Source organism: Lonchura striata, chromosome 35 (assembly GCF_050655825.1).
Source record: "Lonchura striata isolate lonStrDom1 chromosome 35, ASM5065582v1, whole genome shotgun sequence".
NCBI lineage: Eukaryota > Metazoa > Chordata > Aves > Passeriformes > Estrildidae > Lonchura > Lonchura striata.
The window spans coordinates 5,137,175-5,154,888 of NC_140737.1; the positions used below are offsets into that span (position 1 = coordinate 5,137,175).

The following is a 17,714-nucleotide window of genomic DNA, read 5'->3' on the forward strand; positions in this document are numbered from 1 at the left end:
TTGCTTGATCCTAATGAGCCCCGTGGTGCATTTGGAGCTGAGACCTTGAACCTCAGGGCCATAGAGGAGATTGCACAAACTTTTCTTGCAGTCAAAGCCAGAAGACCCCAAAGCTTTTCGAGGCAATAATGGGTCCCACTGAGGTCCATCCCCAACGCAGGCTCCTCATGGACTTCTTGGAGGAGAGAATTGAAGGCCAGCATGTCTCAAAAACCTCTCAGAGACTCAAAATGGCATAAGACCCTCTCAGTGTTCAAAGGAAAATGCAAAGTACCACAAAAAAGTTGAATATTTCAGAGTATTAATGAGCTCCACTGAGTGTCAGAACAAAGCTCTCAAGGGACTCATTAAAGCAGATAATTTGGGTCATGATTGCACAAACCTCTCACAGAGTTGGTATCAAAAGGGAAACACCAAGTACATTAAAATAACTGAAGTACCTTGAAGCATTAAAGGGCTCCACTGAGTGTTGTTAATTTCAAAGCCTCTCCAGGGACTAATTGCAGCAGATAATTAGAGGCCATGATTGCCAAACCTCTCAGAGACTCCAAGGCAAAAGCAAAAGCCAAAGTCCTTTGAAAAACCTGCAGTCCCTGGCAGCATGAAGGAGCCCCCAGGGCCATTCCTGACCAAGGCTCCCCAGGGACTCCTTCCAGCAGATCCTTGAGGCCACTGGGATGTGGACTAGGGGGGGATGCTGAGGGCAAGACCAGGGGCTGACAGTGCCCAGCCTGGCTGGGGCTGTGCCAGGAGGCCCCAGGGCCTCAGGCCAAGGTGTCTCCTCACAGCCCTTGGTGGCACAGAGCCTGCTGTGCCCCAGGGCACCAAGACTTGGCTTCTCTTTGTCCCCTCCTGTCATCAGTGCCTCCAGTTCTCTGCTCTGCCTGGGGCCTGGGGACACTTTCTCAGTTGCGTCCCTCAGTGGGATCCATTAAAAGTCCAAGAAACTTTGGAGTTGGATTCTGACTTGGAGTTCTGGAGAGGTTTCTGCAGCTCCCTCTCAGGGCCTGATGTTCAGGGCCTGAGCACAAAGCCCCAGAGGGTGATTAAAGTCCTTGTGCTGTGTCTGTGCTGCTGAGCTGGGCCGGGCTCCTGGCACAGAGGGTGATCCTGGTAACCAAGCAGAGCTTCAAAAGCACATTTCTCTTGCTGAGCAGCTCTTCTCCCAGCCCAGCAGGGCTGGGGCACTGCCTGCAGGCAGCCCGGGCACAGCACAGAGGCACAGAGAGCTTCAATCAGTCAGGGCTGGGAAGGGGCTGAGAAGTGCCTGGGGCAGAATCACTGCCAGCCCTTGGCACAGGAACCTCTGGCTGCAGGACAATGCAGCTGCAGCTCCTGGAGAGATCTCCTAAAGCTGGAACATGCCAATGCCCACAGACCCTGTGAGTACAACTCTGAGTATTTCTGATGAGGGGAGGTGAAATGCTCATGAAGCTCTGACATGCTGAGGGGTTCTGATCATTCATAGAATATTTCCAAGACAAAGATTTTGATAAAAATGAGAAAATATTGTAAGACTTTTTATTCACTTTCCTGTTATTGGAGAGTGGCAGGGAAGGGGGATTAATATTAATGGTGGATTATGAATTTTGACAAGCGCATGAGACATTAGAACTGTTATTTTAGTGATCAATAGCTTCAGAGGAGATCCCTAATGTGCTTTCAGCCACTCTGCCCATGGACAGCACCAGCATCACCTTTGCTGGAGCCATCAGGCTCAGTCTGAGCTGTCCTTTCTCCAAGCTGTAAACAGAACCTGCCCCAGCCAGTGCCCCTCAAACAGGCAGGGTTCTGTCAGGCCAAGGAGAGTGCACAGAGATTTGGGGTCTGGGAGTGCTGGCAGGGAGAGATCAGGCACAGGGAAACACTTGCAGGAGGAAAATCTCCAGGAAGCAGAGAGAAGATCAGGGAAGGAGAGAAAAGAAAACCCAGAAATGCTGAGCCAGGGAGAGTTTAGAGATGTCCAGAGGATCCCCTCCAGTGCAGCCCCTCCCTCTGCACAAGCCCCCTCCCTCCTGTGCCCCAGCCAAGCCTCTGCCCTCAGGGCCAGGGCTCCAAGGCGTGCAGCCCCTCCTGTGCAGGCAGAGCTGCAGCAGAGCCGTGGGGCAGCTCTGCAGCCCTGGGCCCAGTTCCCTCTGCAGAGCACAGGGCTGGGAGCAGCTGCCCGGCACTGGGGGCTCTGGCAGGGGGCACAGCTGGCTCAGGGTGACACAGCTGTCCCCAGTGCCCGGCTCTGGGCAGTGCTGGCAGTGCAGCCAGGGAAGGAGCTGCACCTCCCTTCATCCAGTGCCATCAGAAGGACACTTGGAAATGTGCCTGGGATTTCAGTCCAAGCAGGGAGCTTCAATCCAGGGTGCAAACCTGTCCTAGAGCATCTCTGAGTTATAAGATTGATGGGAAAAGGCAGAGGTTTTGAGACACTGAAAATACCACTGGGTTGGTGAAATAAGCAATGTGAGTCCTTGGCTACAAATGTGGAGCTGGGCTGTGGTGGATCCATCTCCTCTCAGCTGTACCTGGGGGTTTTTTAGGGAAAATGTGGGAAGCTGATCATCCTCCTCGGGAGAAAGGTCAAAGCCCAGAGAAATTCTAAAAAGATCAGAATATCAGACCATCTCCCCTCACTCTCCTCTCATCACTTTGCCGCATATAATGTGCTCTGCTCTCCCTGAGTGCAGCAGAAATGCTGAAGGTTTCTGATTTCCAGGAACACCAGGACTGATATAAGGGTGTTTATGAAGAAAACCCCAGAACTGTAGAACACAAAAGGCTGTCTATGTGTGCTCCAGGGGAGAGTGTATGGGAAATGTCTTTGATTTTGGTTACAGGTATCTCCTCTAGCACTTCACTGTCCTTTCTCCATGAACAGGTGCCCATGTTCAGCCACAGCAAATGTCCAACAGCAGCTCCATCAGCCACTTCCTCCTGCTGGCACTGGCAGACACGCGGCAGCTGCAGCTCCTGCACTTCTGCCTCTTCCTGGGCATCTCCCTGGCTGCCCTCCTGGGCAACGGCCTCATCATCAGCGCCATAGCCTGCGGCCACCACCTGCACACGCCCATGTTCTTCTTCCTGCTCAACCTGGCCCTCAGCGACCTGGGCTCCATCTGCACCACTGTCCCCAAAGCCATGCACAATTCCCTCTGGGGTACCAGGAACATCTCCTACACAGGATGTGCTGCCCAACTATATTTTTTTGCGTTCTTCATCTCAGGAGAGTTTTCCCTCCTGACCATCATGTGCTACGACCGCTACGTGTCCATCTGCAAACCCCTGCACTACGGGACCCTCCTGGGCAGCAGAGCTTGTGCCCTCATGGCAGCAGCTGCCTGGGCCAGTGCCTTTCTCTATGCTCTCATGCACACAGCCAATACATTTTCCCTGCCCCTGTGCCATGGCAATGCCCTGGGCCAGTTCTTCTGCGAAATCCCACAGATCCTCAAGGTCTCCTGCTCCAAATCCCACCTCAGGGAACTTGGGCTTCTTGCTGTTAGTGCCTGCTTGGCATTTGGTTGTTTTGTGTTCATTGTTTTCTCTTATGTGCAGATCTTCAGGGCTGTGCTGAGGATCCCCTCTGAGCAGGGACGGCACAAAGCCTTTTCCACTTGCCTCCCTCACCTGGCCGTGGTCTCCCTGTTCCTCAGCACTGCAGCATTTGCCAATCTCAAGCCCCCCTCGATGTCCTCCCAATCCCTGGATCTGGCCCTGTCAGTTCTGTACTCAGTGGTTTCTCCAGCCCTGAACCCCGTCATCTATAGCCTGAGGAACCAGGAGCTCAAGGCTGCAGTGAGGAGACTGATGACTGGATGCTTCCAGGGACATTAAACGCCTGGCCAATTTCTGCAAATCACTTGTAATAAAAGTAATTTTTGATACTTCTTGTTGGTTTCATTTTGAAGGTGCTTTTCCTTTGTTTTACTTTTTAATGTTATCAACAAAGAAATGCCTTTGCTTGTGCCATTTCTCATTTTGTTTCTCTGCACCTTCCCTGTGGCCACAGACTGTGTCAATGAGAGTCTGCGCTCTCAGTGGCTTTCAAGGAACTAAAGGATCTCCCAGCAGAGTTTTCTGCAGAGATGCCCTTTGGTTGCCTTCTCTGGAGCTGCAGCAGCAATGTCTGTGTGCAGAGCTGGGGCAGATCAGTGCTGGCACAGCAGCTGTGCCCAGGAGCAGCAGCACTTGGTGCTGCCAGTGCTGCTCCCGTGGCCCTGCCCCGCTGTCCTGGTGGCCCTGGTGTTGCTGCAGGGCCTGAGTGCTCTCGGGGCCGGGCACAGTCCTGGGGGTGGCAGTGCCAGGGCTGCAGCAGGGACAGGCCATGGGCACTGCTGGGGCAGCGCTGACGCCTCAGGCCAGGGCCTGGGGGCTCCAGGCTCCTTGCCCAGGCTGTCTCAAGAACACGGCCAGGCCAATGCTCAGCACAGAAAACCCCCGTGAGCAGCCCCAGGCTGGCCGTGGGCAGGCTGGGGGCAAACAGCATGGCTGATGCTCTGCAGGGGCCCTGGGGAAGACGGGAAGGAGCAGCAGAGCAGGGGCTGATCCATCCCCAGTGCGCTGCACAGCCCAGGGCAGCGTCCCAGAGCGTCCTCATGGAGCTGCCAACAACATCCCCCCTCTGCAGCCCTGGCCTCTTCCCCAGCTCACAGAGGTGCCGCATCCTTGCAGGCACAGACACGGCAGCACTGGCTCAGCAGCCCCTGTTTGCATTGCACACAGCAGGCAGGAGCACCCCCATGCTGGTGCAGTGGGGACATGAACCTGAGGCAGCACAAATGCCATCAGGCCCTGGGGCCAGGAAGGGCTGGGGGATGCCAGGGAAACCACTCAGCTTTGTCCTGGCCTCTGCAGTCAGCCAGAAAGTTTGTTCCCATCAGCTGGGAGTTTCCTGTCCCACTGCAGACACTGCTGCTCAGAGCCAGGGCTGCCTGGCAGCCACCCCCAAACTGCCCTGAGCATTTCCTTGGCTTCACCTTTGCTTTCTTTACTCTTCCTGCCACAGATTTCTTCCTCTTGCACACCCCTGTTCCCTCCCCTGCACACAGCCCATCCCTGTTTGCCCTTTCCTCTCTGGCCCCACTCCCCATTGCAGTTCCTGGCTCAGCACCATGGGAACGTCCCTTGGGGAGCAGGATCATCCCACAAGTGCTGCAGGAATTGTCTGCAGGCTCCTGCAGTGCCTGGTGCTGCTCCCCTGCCAGAGGCACCCCAGGCCAGGGTGCACATCTGGGCTGCTGTGTCTGGCTCTGGGGCTCCCTGTTCTGGGCAGTGAGGAGGAGCTGCAGAGGCTCTGCAGGACTGACAGGATGGGCTTTGGGGCTGTGAGGAGAAGCTGAGGGACCTGGGCTGCTGGAGCTTCTGAAGAGGAGGCCCAGGGCTCCTCCTGCAGCTGCTCCAAGGGTGGTTTCAGAGAATCACAGAACCAGCAAGGTTGGAAAAGACCCTGGATATCATCAAGTCCAATGTGTGCCCTGACACCACCTTTTCTTCCCTGAGCCTCCTCTTCTCCAATATCAACAACACCAGCTCCCTCAGCCGCTCCTCACAGCACTTGTGCTCCAGACACCTCACCAACCTTGTTGCCCTTCTCTGGACATGCTCCATCCCCTTCATGTCCTTCCTTAATTGGGGGCCCAGAACTGGACACAGCACTCGAGGTGCTGCCTAACCAGTGCCCAGCACAGGGGAAGAATCACTGCCCTGCTCCTGCTGGCCACACCATTCCTGATCCAGACCAGGAGCCATTGGCCTTCTTGGCCACCTGGGCACTCTGCTGGCTCATGTCCAGCCTGCTGTCCATCAGTCCCTGCAGGTCCCTTTCTGCCTGGCTGCTGTCCAGCCCCTCTCTCCCCAGCCTGTAGCACTGCAGGGGTTGTTGTGGCCAAAGTGCAGGACCCAGCACTTGGACTTGTTAAACCTCACCTTGTTGGATTTGGGCCCGGGATCCAGCCTGTCCAGGGCCCTGTGCAGAGCCCTTCTACCCTCCAGCAGATTAGCACTCCCAGCCAACTTGGTGCCACCAGGGTTCCATGAGGCCCCAGAGTGTCCCAATGGTGTCCATGATTCCATGAGGCCTCCCAGTGTCACAATGTCCCTTTGGTTCCATGGGGCCCCTTGGTGTCACAAAGTCCCTAAGATCCTTAGTCACTGCAGTGTCATCAGGATCAACAACCCCACCTCCACTCCTCATAAGACTTGTACTCCAGACACCTCATCAGCCTTGTTGCCCTTCTTTGGACAAACTCCAGACCCTCCATGTCCTTCCTAAATTGGGGGCCCAGAGCTGGACACAGCACTCAAGGTGCTGCCCAACCAGTGGGAGGCACAGGGGAAGAATCAGTGCCCTGCTCCTGATGGCCACAACTTTCCTGATCCATAGGATTGTCAGGGATTTGATGAGGGACATGGTGGGGAGGGAGTGGGGACAAAGTGTTATTGATTATCAGACATGAAGGGTCTTGATTCTCATATATTTTTAGACTGCATTAGAAGGTTCTGGGGATCAGTATTAATTGGACATTGCTGATATCAATCAATAAACAAGAAAAGAAAACTTATCAGGACAAAACAATTCTCTCTGCATTGTTTTCAATATAGTATATTCACTTTGAATAAACTTCCATAATCTGTTCAATTAACCACAGAATAACTGAAAACTCCAATTATTCCCAGAGGTTTTTCTTGTTTGGGTATTTTGAACAAATATTTATGAGCATTTCTCACTGAATTCCTGAATGAAGGGCTAAAGAAGGAAGAGACCTCTGGAGCAGTAAAATTCATCATCAAACTCCAAATGGCTGAGGATGCATCCCCATCAGAGCAGCAATGAGCAGAAATGGGCACAGCTTTGTGGCTGCCCCAGCTCTGGGATGGGCCCTGGGCCTGGAGCAGGAGCAGCTCTGGAGGGCCCCAGGGCCGGGGCTCTTGTGCTGGCCTGGGCAGATGGGATGGCAGGAGGGGCTGCAGAGCTCTCAGCACCTCAGGCAGAGGGGAGCAGGGCAGCCAGGGAGCTCCTTTGGCCTTGGCCAAGCCCCTTCCCCCATGGTGGGGCTGAGTCCTGGCTGAGCTGCAGCTGCTGCTGTGCCCTTGGCAGGGGCTGAGGCCGTGGGGCAGTGCCCAGAGCAGCCTGGGCTGAGCAGAGCTGTGGGGCCAGAGCCGGCTGGGCTGTGCTGGGGAGAGGCCCTTGGTGCTGCCCAGAGCTCAGGGCAGCTGGCAGAGCTGGCAGGGAGCTGGGCTGGGCTGGGAGAGCCTGGCACAGGAACCATCAGTGTCCATCTCAGCCTGGCTGAGCGGGCAGGGGCAGGACTCAGCCCAGGCCTTGTGGGGCAGGGCCAGCGCCTGGGCAGGCATTGAAAACAGGCAAGAGCCCGAGAGAGGAGGCTGCTCTGTGCCCTTGGGGCACGGACAGAGCAGGGAGGGGCCCAGGACATTTGTCAGCGCCAGCCTCTGTCTGTGCCAGCCCTGGGCAGCCCTGGCTGCTGAGCCCAGCTCTGCCCTGGGCTGAGTTTGGCTGTGGCCCAGCTCCATCCTCCTGCGGGGCTCAGGGCCTGTTCCCGGCCATGGCCAGCCCTGGCCGCCTCTCTGCTGGCCCAGAGGCCGGCAGAGCCCGGGCAGGGCTGTCTGTGCAGCCCCACAGGTGCCACGGCTTGGCAGGAGCTGGCAGAGGCTGCCCAGCAGGGAGGCCATGGGGCACAGAGCCCCAAGGCTGCCCAGGGCCCCACGGCACAGGGGCTGTTCCCAGCCGCAATGCTCCTGTCCTGGGCTGGGCTGCACAGGGGCTGTGGCGCCATGGCTGGGCCAGCACAGGGCCACAGAGGGGCCACGCAGCCGCTGCCAGGGCTGGCAGCAAGGCCGGGCACAGACAAGGAATTGCTGAGCATGGCCTGTGCTGGCCAGGGCTGCCTGTGCCCAAGGCAGAGCTCAGCTGCCCTTGGGGGCTGCAGGAACACTCAGGAGCCCAAAGAGCCTCCATGGCTGTGCTGGAGACCAAGGCTGGAGCAGGGAAATGCAGGGCTGCTGCGCCATGGGGAGGGCATGGGATTCCAGCACACACCTCAGCTCTCTGATGATCCTGGCACCGTGCTGGGCCCTGTTCCAGACTGGAGCAGAGCAGATGTTGATGGCACAGGAGCCCTGCGGGGCTGGCAGGGACCTGCAGTTTGCAAGGTGCTGTGCCCTCCCTCAGCTCCTCTCTGAGAGATCCAATCCCATCTCAGCACCTCAGGGCACAAGTGGCACTGTCTGTTCATGGGCACACAGCTGATGTCTGCCTGGAAAGGGTGCAGGTATTAATACCTGTTAGTTTCATAATATTCAAGGACATCTTTATTATCTGGGTCGTTTGAGTACTTTTAAGAAATGGCAAAGTTTTCCCACCAGAAACAGGAATTCCCTGCAAGTGGCAGGAGAAGAAATATTAATCTTCCTGTTGACTAGTGTCACCAATATTCTGTTTATTATTTCCTCTCCCTCTTCCTTCAGGTGTTTCCAGCTCTCCTCTTTGATGAGTTGTGGTTCTCACTGCAGGGGCTGCACTTGGACCTTGGCTCTGCACAGGAGAGCTCTTCATCCACTTTCCCTCTCTTCCTCCCTCTGGCCATGGAGGCAGCTCCGGACTTCAGCCTGTGACTCATGTGTGCAAAGAGCAAATCTAGGAAGAATCGGGGCAGGGAGGGTTTGGGGGGACCTTGGGATCTGTGCTGGGCACAGAAGGTGTTTTCCATTGCTCTGAGACTGTCTGCTGTGCACAGTGGGTTTAATATCCAGCAGAGGAATGACTTTTGCATTTGATGGAGCTGTGCCTTCCCCAGGCTTTTTTGGCTGGCAATAAATGAACATCCCTCTGTGTCTGGGGCAGCTCTTTCTCCAAGGAAAGCAGGTGGGAATGGGAGCCAAGGAGCTGAAACCTGCAGGTGCAGCCTGGGCTGGAGGAAGCTCAGATTTGCACAAGGCTGCTCTGAGTGCCAGGGCTGGGATGGGGGAAATGGTGGGGTGGGGGTAGGGACAGAGTCTGATGGATTGTCAGCCATAAAGGGTCTTGATATTCATATCTATTCCAACTGCATGGGGAGGTAGTTGGATTCAGTCTCAATTGGAGATTGCACATATCAATATATTAACTAAAAAATCAAAACAGGACCTAAAAAATGTTTTCTCACTCCCTGTGTAAATAAAATTCATTTATTTCAACTAAACTAATGGAATTCACCTAGTCAACCACAAAGGATTTGAAAGCTTAAATCAAATTATTCCCAGAGGCTTGGCTTGTTAAGGTGTTCTGAATATTAATGAGCCCTGGGGCGCTGAATTCCTGAACTGAAGAACTGAAGGCTGAAGAAGCCTCTGGAGCAGTAAAATTCAGCAGCAGCCTCCAAGTTGCTGAGGATGTCAGCAGCCCCCACTGAGGCCATCCCTGCCCAGAGACCCTGGGGGAATGGGCAGACAAGGAGAGCGTCCCTGGGGCTGGGGCAGCAGAACTCAGAGGCACCACAGCTCCAGGTGGGAAATGGAGTGTGGGATGGGGCTGTGAAAGCCCTGCCTGGGCTGTGCCAAGCAGGACACACAAGCCCTGACCCCCACCCACTAAAAAACTCTCTCATGGAGACATTTAAAAGGAATGACAATAATTTGTGTCCTCTGAGTTGGATGCACTGGAGCAATACTATCAAGAGTTTCTCAGGAGCTCTAAACAACAAAACAGCCTTTACTGGGAAATCTAGAAAATCAGAGAAACTTTGGCAAACATTTTAATATGGCATTCAATCAACAAAAAAAAACTTCTCAAAGTATTGACTTGGCCCATTCAACCTCACAAACTTTAAGCCTGTTCAATTTAAAGTTAATCAATATTTGCATAAGTACAGAAATAGAAGAAATAGATACAAAAAGAGAGAACAAGAAGATACAGAGGAGCACACACTCAGTTACCAACTCCTGGATTCCAGCAATGTTCAGATGGAAATTCCAAGAGGAGGTAGGGTCAAGATGTGTGCTTGCCTTGCAGTCAGCCTTAAATACTCCTTGGTCTTCCTGGGCCCTTCCCCCAGGTGGGACTTGGGGTCATTTGGTCACTCAGGAGCTGGGCTGGGGCTCCAGAGGTGGCTGTGGAGCATTGCCTGTGCTGTTCCAGGAACTGGCAGACACTGCTGGGCTGGGATAGAGGCTCTGGGGGGATTGGGGTTCCAGGGCAGGGCAGTGCTGGGGTTCCAGGATAGGGCAAGGCTGGACCTGCCCCTTCCTCCCCCACACATGAAATATTTCCAGCCAGTAATCTCCTCCAGTCTGTCACAATAGTCAACATTGGAGGTGAAATCCCAATATGGCCATTGGCACCTGCAGGAGAAGGACAGTTCTTTTCCATAGGAAGGAAAGCACAGAGCCCCAGTGTTTGGAAGGCAGGTGAGAGCCTCACTAGGTCAAGGCCAGGCAGACTTGTCAGGAATGGCAGATTTTGTCCAGGGGCAGTCTTTGGAGACAATCTCAATTTTGGCCATGGCACCTGGAGAAGCAGGACAGTTCTTTCCCAAAGGAAGGAAAGTGTGGAGCCTTCCCCCGTGTTTTGGAGGCAGATAAGCAGTGACCCTTTCCAAACAACTTCCTGCCAGATTTGTCCTGGCAATATGTCCATGGGAACAATCCCTGGATATAAGGAAATGGAGGTGAAATCCCAATTCTGGCCATGTGTGCCTAGAGGAGAAGGAGAGTTCTTTTCCATAGGAAGGAAACCCCGAGCCCCAGTGCTTCAATAGCAGATGAGAAGAGACCCTGCAGGTGCCAAGCTGTCAGGCAGCCCCTGGAGGCCAAACCAGCCAGACCTGTTCCGTGTTCCCTTGGTTCCCTGGGGCCCCGCAGTGTCCCAGGGGTCTCCGTGGTTTCTCAGGCCCCATAATGACACGTGACTCCTCTGTTCTATGAGGCCGCAATGTCACAATGGACCTTTGGACCCTGGGGGTTTGTGATGTCACAATGGTCTCCTTTGGCTCCACAGTGTCACAATGGAACACTGATGACGCGAGGCCCTGCAGTGTCACAATGGACCTTTGGTTCCATGGGACCCTCAAGTGTCACATTGGTCTCCATGGTTCCTTGAGGCCCCACAATGGCACGTGACTCCTCTGTTCCATGAGGCCACAATGTCACAATGGATCTTTGGGCCCTGGGGTTTTGCGATGTCACAATGATCTCCTTTGGCTCCACAGGGTCACAATAGAACACTGATGACACGAGGCCCTGCAGTGTCACAATGGACCTTTGGTTCCCTGCAGCCCTGCAGTGCCACAAAGGCCTCTTGGTTTCACGAGGCCCCACAGTGTCACAATGGTCCCCTTGGTTCTGTGGGGACCCCCCATAGTCACAATGGTCTCACTGGTGCCGTGAGGCCTCACAGTATTGTAGCATAATATCCCCATCGTGGTGATAATTAGCATTGACTTTATCATTCCAGAAGGCTGATCAACTGCTTTATTATATTATACTATACTATACTATACTATACTATACTATACTATACTATACTATACTATACTTATTCAGACAAACTCATTGTGCTTACAGACAGTCGGATGCACTCAGACCAGATTGGTCCTTGAATGCAAACAACAGCACCACTGGCCATTTAAGACATCACCTTTTGGTAACAAATCTCCATAACACATTCCACATGTTCGCAACAGCAGGTGCAGCAAGTGAAGGTAAGAATTATTTCTCAATCTTTTCTCTGAGCTTCTCACAGCCTTCCCCAGGATGATGCCTGGGAAAGTTGTGCCTGCAGCTCTGTGGCCAGAGAGTTGCAGCCACATCACAGTGTCACAATGATTTGCTTATTCCATGGGGCCTCATAGTGTCCCAATGGTCTCCATGATCCCATGAGTCCCCTCAGTGTCACAATGGTCTCCTTGGTTCCAAAGTGCCCCACAGTGTCACAATGGCCCCTTGGTTCCATGAGGCTGTGAAGTCTCTTCATGGTGTCTCTATGACTCCATGAGGCCTTCCAATGTCACAATGGACCTTTGGCTCCCTGGGGTCTCACCGTGTCACAATGGTCCCTTGGTCCCATGACACCCCAAAGAGTCATAATGGTCTCCATGGTTCCATGAAGCCCCGTGGTGTCACAATGGACCCTTGGTTTGATGGGGCTTCTCAGTGTCACAATGATCCCGACATTCCCTGGAGTCACACAGTGTCACTACAGTCTCCTTGGTTCCATGAGGCCCAGCAATGTCACAGTGCTCTCCAGGATTCCATGAGACCTCACAGTGTCACAATGGTCCCTTGGTCTCACAGGCCTCACAGTGTAGGGAGTGTGGGAAGGGCTTCAGCTGCAGCTCTGCCCTTGTCACCCACTGGCCCATCCACACTGGGGAGAGGCCCTACGAGTGTCTCCTGTGTGGGAAGAGCTTCTCAGACCGCTCGTTCTTTATCCAGCACCAGCGGAGGCACCAGTAAAGGAAGCCCTGCGAGAACCCCGCCTGCAGGAAGAGCTTCGTGTGCTGCTCCAGCTCCATCCCCATCAGAGGACCCGCCCTGGTCAGAGCCCTGGTGACCACATTCCCTGTGATACACAAGGGAATTGGCTGGTGTTCCTTTTATTTTTGCTCCAGTTATCTTTTCTCTTCCTCCATTCAAAACACAGAAAATTGTGGTAAAAATCAACAAATTCATCAAAGGCATCTAAAGCCTCACATTTTACTTGTGTTTTGGGGAATCTTCAATTCCAGGAGATATCTGTGAGGAAATGGGGGTGTTGAGCGTATTTGGTTTAGTTGTCTTTATTTCTTGGCACTCCAAAGGTGAGAGGGACAGATCTGTCAGCTCAAAACCACTCAGTGCCACTAAAAACTACTGAATCCCACCCCAAAACTACTTGCTTCCACTGCATCTCAGGGTGAAATTAGGTTGCAAGGAGATTGGGCAAAGTGGGATGCAAATCAGGATGGGCATTGGGTGGGGCGGGATGGGTGGGATGGGATTTGGGAGGTGTGAAATGGGGGAAGTACAGCCTGGGAAGAGGTATTGATGTCCAGGATGGGTGGGGTGAGTTGGGGTTGGCAATGGGGAGGTGAGGTGGGGTCTGGAATAGACAGCCAAAGTTTGGGGATGATTAAGATAGGGGGAACCCGTTACTGAGTGAGTTTTTGAATAGTCTACATTCATGAAGAGATGCTGGGGTATCTCACATTCCTGAAGCAGTTTTGGGGCACTCCCAAACTCTTGGGGGATCTCCTGAAAGCAGTTCCATGGAGCCCCATGGCCAGGGGTGGTTGCCACAGGCATGAGCTCAGTGCTGTGCCAGAGTCCATTGCCTCGGTGCTGAGAGCAGAGAAATGATGAATGGCCCCAGACATCTCCAGTGTGTGTGTGTGGAGGCCTGTGAGCTTACTGGGCAGAGGGCAACAGCAATGCCCTGGAGAGATGCACCTTAGGCTCTGGGCATTCCTCACAGCTCAGGGTGAGGACAGAAGCTTCCCCCATGGTACTCTGCAGCACTGTGTTAATTTGTCCCAGATCTGTCCTCCAAATTGGCCTGTTGGCCTTTCCTAACCTTTTTACCCTCATATGTTCATGTTCTAGCAAGTTCTCCCTTCCCTGTCTTCTCATTGCTTTATGTCCCCGCCTATCCACCCTGGCATTCCCTATTAGTCCCTTTTCCTGTGTACCACCCCTAAACCCTGACATCCCTGATGCTCTCCTCAACCCCCTCTGTTCCTGTATTTATACCCTAAACCCTCCTTTGTCTTTAACCCCCAGACCCCTTGACCGCCAGATAAACCCTCGCTGGAGCTCCATGCCTGGGTCCTCCCGTGTCCTCACTGCTGAGCAGCTCCATGTGTGTGTGTGTGTGCTTGTGTGTGTGCTGGGCTCCCGTGGCTCCTACCCGTGAGCACAAAACACTCCCAGGGAAAGTTGTGCCCGCCACCACCACAGACTGACAGTGTCCCTTGGGACCAAGAGGCCTTTGTGACACTGTGGGAGCAAGGAGAGCATTGCTGCCCTGCCAGACATCATGGAACCAAGGATCCACTGTGACACTGCAGGGCCTTGGGGGACCACGGTGACATTGTGACACTGCAGGGCCCAAGGATCCAAGGGACTTTGTGATACCAAGGGGTCCCATGGAACCAAAGGGACATTGTGACACTGGGAGGCCTCATGGAATCATGGACACCATTGGGACACTCTGGGGCCTCATGGAACCCTGGGGACACCAAGTTGGCTGGGAGTGTTGGTCTGCTGGAGGGTAGGAGGGCTCTGCACAGGGCCCTGGCCAGGCTGGATCCAGGGCCCAAATCCAACAAGGTGAGGTTTAACAAGTCCAAGTGCCGGGTCCTGCACTTTGGCCACAACAACCCCTGCAGTGCTACAGGCTGGGGAGAGAGGGGCTGGACAGCAGCCAGGCAGAAAGGGACCTGCAGGGACTGATGGACAGCAGGCTGGACATGAGCCAGCAGTGTGCCCAGGTGGCCAAGAAGGCCAATGGCTCCTGGCCTGGATCAGGAATGGTGTGGCCAGCAGGAGCAGAGCTGCTGTGCCAGCACTGATCTGCCCCAGCTCTGCACACAGACAATGCTGCTGCAGCTCCAGAGAAGTCAACAAAAGCACATCTCTGCAGAAAACTCTGCTGAGAGATCCTTTAGTTCCTTTAAAGCCACTGAGAGCGCAGCCCCTCATTGACACAGTCTGTGGGCACAAGGAAGGTGGAAAGAAGCAAAATGAGAAATGGCACATGGAATGGCTTTCCTTTGTGGACAAGATTAAGAAATAAAACAAAGAAAAAGAACCTCCAAAATGAAACCAATAAGAAGCATCACAGATTACTTTTATTACAGGTTATTTGCAGAAATTGGACAGCAGTTTAATGTTCCTGAAACCTTCCTCTCATCAGTCTCCACAGTGCAGCCTTGAGCTCCTGGTTCCTCAGGCTGTAGATGAGGGGGTTCAGGGCTGGAGGCATCACTGAGTACAGAACTGACAGGGCCAGATCCAGGGATGGGGAGGACATGGAGGGGGGCTTGAGATTGCCAAACGCTGCAGTGCTGAGGAACAAGGAGACCACAGCCAGGTGAGGGAGGCAGGTAGAAAAGGCTTTGTGCTGTCCCTGCTCAGAGGGGATCCTCAGCACAGCCCTGAAGATCTGCACATAAGAGAAAACAATGAACACAAAACATCTGAGTCCTACACACACACTAACAGCAAGAAGCCCAAGTTCCCTGAGGTAGTATTTGGAGCAGGAGAGCTTGAGGATCTGGGATATTTCACAGAAGAACTGGCCCAGGACATTGCCATGGCACAGGGGCAGGGAAAATGTATTGGCTGTGTGCAGCAGTGAATAGAGAAAGGCACTGGCCCAGGCAGCTGCTGCCATGTGGGCACAAGCTCTGCTGCCCAGGAGGGTCCCATAGTGCAGGGGTTTGCAGATGGACATGTAGCGGTCTTAGCACATGATGGTCAGGAGGAAATACTCTGCTGAGATGAAGAACATGAAGAACAAGACCTGTGCAGCACATCCTGTGTAGGAGATGTTCCTGGTGTTCCAGAGGGAATTGTGCATGGCTTTGGGGACAGTGGTGCAGATGGAGCCCAGGTCGCTGAGGGCCAGGTTGAGCAGGAAGAAGAACATGGGCGTGTGCAGGTGGTGGCCGCAGGCTACGGCGCTGATGATGAGGCCGTTGCCCAGGAGGGCAGCCAGGGAGATGCCCAGGAAGAGGCAGAAGTGCAGGAGCTGCAGCTGCCGCGTGTCTGCCAGTGCCAGCAGGAGGAAGTGGCTGATGGAGCTGCTGTTGGACATTTGCTGTGGCTGCACATGGGCACCTGTTCATGGAGAAAGGACAGGGACAAGTCAGGAGAGGATGCTTGGAGCCAAACCTGGGCCATTCCCTGCAGGCTGTCCTGCTGGGACTCACCCACCCTTGTTCCTGCTCTGGGAAAACCTTCACCCAGGTCCCTGCCTGAGCTCCAGTTGTGCTGGCTGAGTGTGCCAGGAGCAGCCAGGCCTGTGTGTGGGGGCACTCAAGGAGCCATCCCTGCCCTACTGCCATGGGTTTGTGGCCATGTGGCAGAGGGACAAGGCTGGATATTCAGGAGTTGTCAGGGGAATTGCTCATACTGCAGAAGGGTTTGGTACCATCTGCACTACCATGTCTGGAGGACATGGACAGCAGGGAAAATATGTAGGGAATGTTTTTCCTACCCACACACCATTGCTGGCTCTCTGAGGTCAGAAATCCCCAGCATTCCTGCTGCACTCAGAGTTTGGCACTGAGAGATGTGAGAGGCAAAGGATTCCTTGTGGCTGAGAGAAGGTGACGGACTGGATGGGCTTGTTACCCCACCTGCAGAGGTGATGCTGCTGCTGCTGCCCAGGGCTGAGGAGTGGCTGAAGGCCCTTTGGGAGGCTCCCAGCAGAGACACTGACCACCCAAAGTCACAGTTCTGGAGTCTCTGTAAATGTTCAAACATTCCTTTGATGATCCCTTCAACTGCCTTGAAAAACTTTGGTGTCTTCTTCTGACTTTGACTCTGGGAAAAGTTTTTGCAATTTCCTCTCAGGCCCTGAGGTTCCAGGTCTTAGCTCCAAATGCACCACGGGGCTCATTAGGATCAAGCAAGTCCTGAAAAACCATGCTTCTGCCTTGATTTCCCTCTGCTCTTGCCCAGTTCATCAGGAAGTTTCTGTAGTGGTTTTGGTTCAACATTTTGAGATTTTTCGGCCAATGCTTCAATTAGTGTGGTAGGTTCAGTGCTGGCTAATTACCAGTGCACTCTCTAGAATATACTTACTCATTTCCTGCTGTGAGGTAGGATTAGGAGAAAGGCAAAGTGGCCTCAAGCTTTAAGAGTATAAAGAAAAGTTTATTAACAGTAACTAAAAGCAAGAGTAATAAGGATCAGAACAAAACTTTCAGAACCCATCCCCTCTCTCTACAAAATCTTCTTTCTTACTGACAATGTAAAGAGACAAAACCTAACATTTTCAGTCAGTTTTCTACCTCTATAATAGTCTTTCTTCAGTTCACTTAGGGAGAGAAGTCCTTCTTGTTAATGTTATGGAGACTTCTCCACAATAAAATAGTTATCTCATGTCTTTTCATTACCATGAATAGCAGCTATCTGGAAGAATCTGCCTTCATGAAGTCCCTTCCATTTTTTCAGTTTTCCCACAGCTGTGTTTAGGGGCCATGTCCATTTATGAGGTATTAGTTTCAAGATGATCTGTTTAAGAGTAAATGTTCTCTTCATCTATTTCTGAAATCATCTTCATCTCTGGGAACAGAGGTCTTCTCTCCCTGAGGACACAGGGTCTCATCACTTTACTCTGTTTCTCTGTTCAAACTTCTCATGGGATCACAGCTACTTCAATCTTTGCTTACTTTAGCATGGAGGCCTTTGCTGAACAAGTAATCTCCCCATAATTTTCCCTTAAAAGAGAGTCTGATGTATCAATGACATCCTTCTCCATAGCTTTACCAGAGGATTTCAGCCCTAAGATCAAGGCATCTCCTCATCCCTCCAATCTGGGACTCAACTTCCTCTTCAGTGACCTCTGTGTGTCCATGCTGCTCCTCTGTGTGCCTGCCCTGTGTCCTTTTCTCTCACTGGAGGGAGGATGGCAGCACTGGCAGAGTCAATATCTGCCCGGGGCTGCAGATGGTTCCGTTAGCCCAGCCAGGCTCATTAGCCAATTCTAATTTTGGCCATGGTTCCGGGACATGAATACCAGTTGT

The 17,714-nt window shown here is 53.2% G+C and overlaps 1 protein-coding gene across 1 annotated transcript; it reads left to right on the plus strand.

Moving 5' to 3' along the window:
* Window positions 1-2,227: 2,227 nt before the first annotated feature.
* On the plus strand, window positions 2,228-4,147 carry LOC146764299 (olfactory receptor 14J1-like). Its single transcript, XM_085565302.1, has one exon. The coding sequence runs from the start codon at window positions 2,893-2,895 to the stop codon at window positions 3,823-3,825; it is 933 nt and encodes a 310-aa protein (XP_085421428.1). The 5' UTR covers window positions 2,228-2,892; the 3' UTR covers window positions 3,826-4,147.
* Window positions 4,148-17,714: the final 13,567 nt, after the last annotated feature.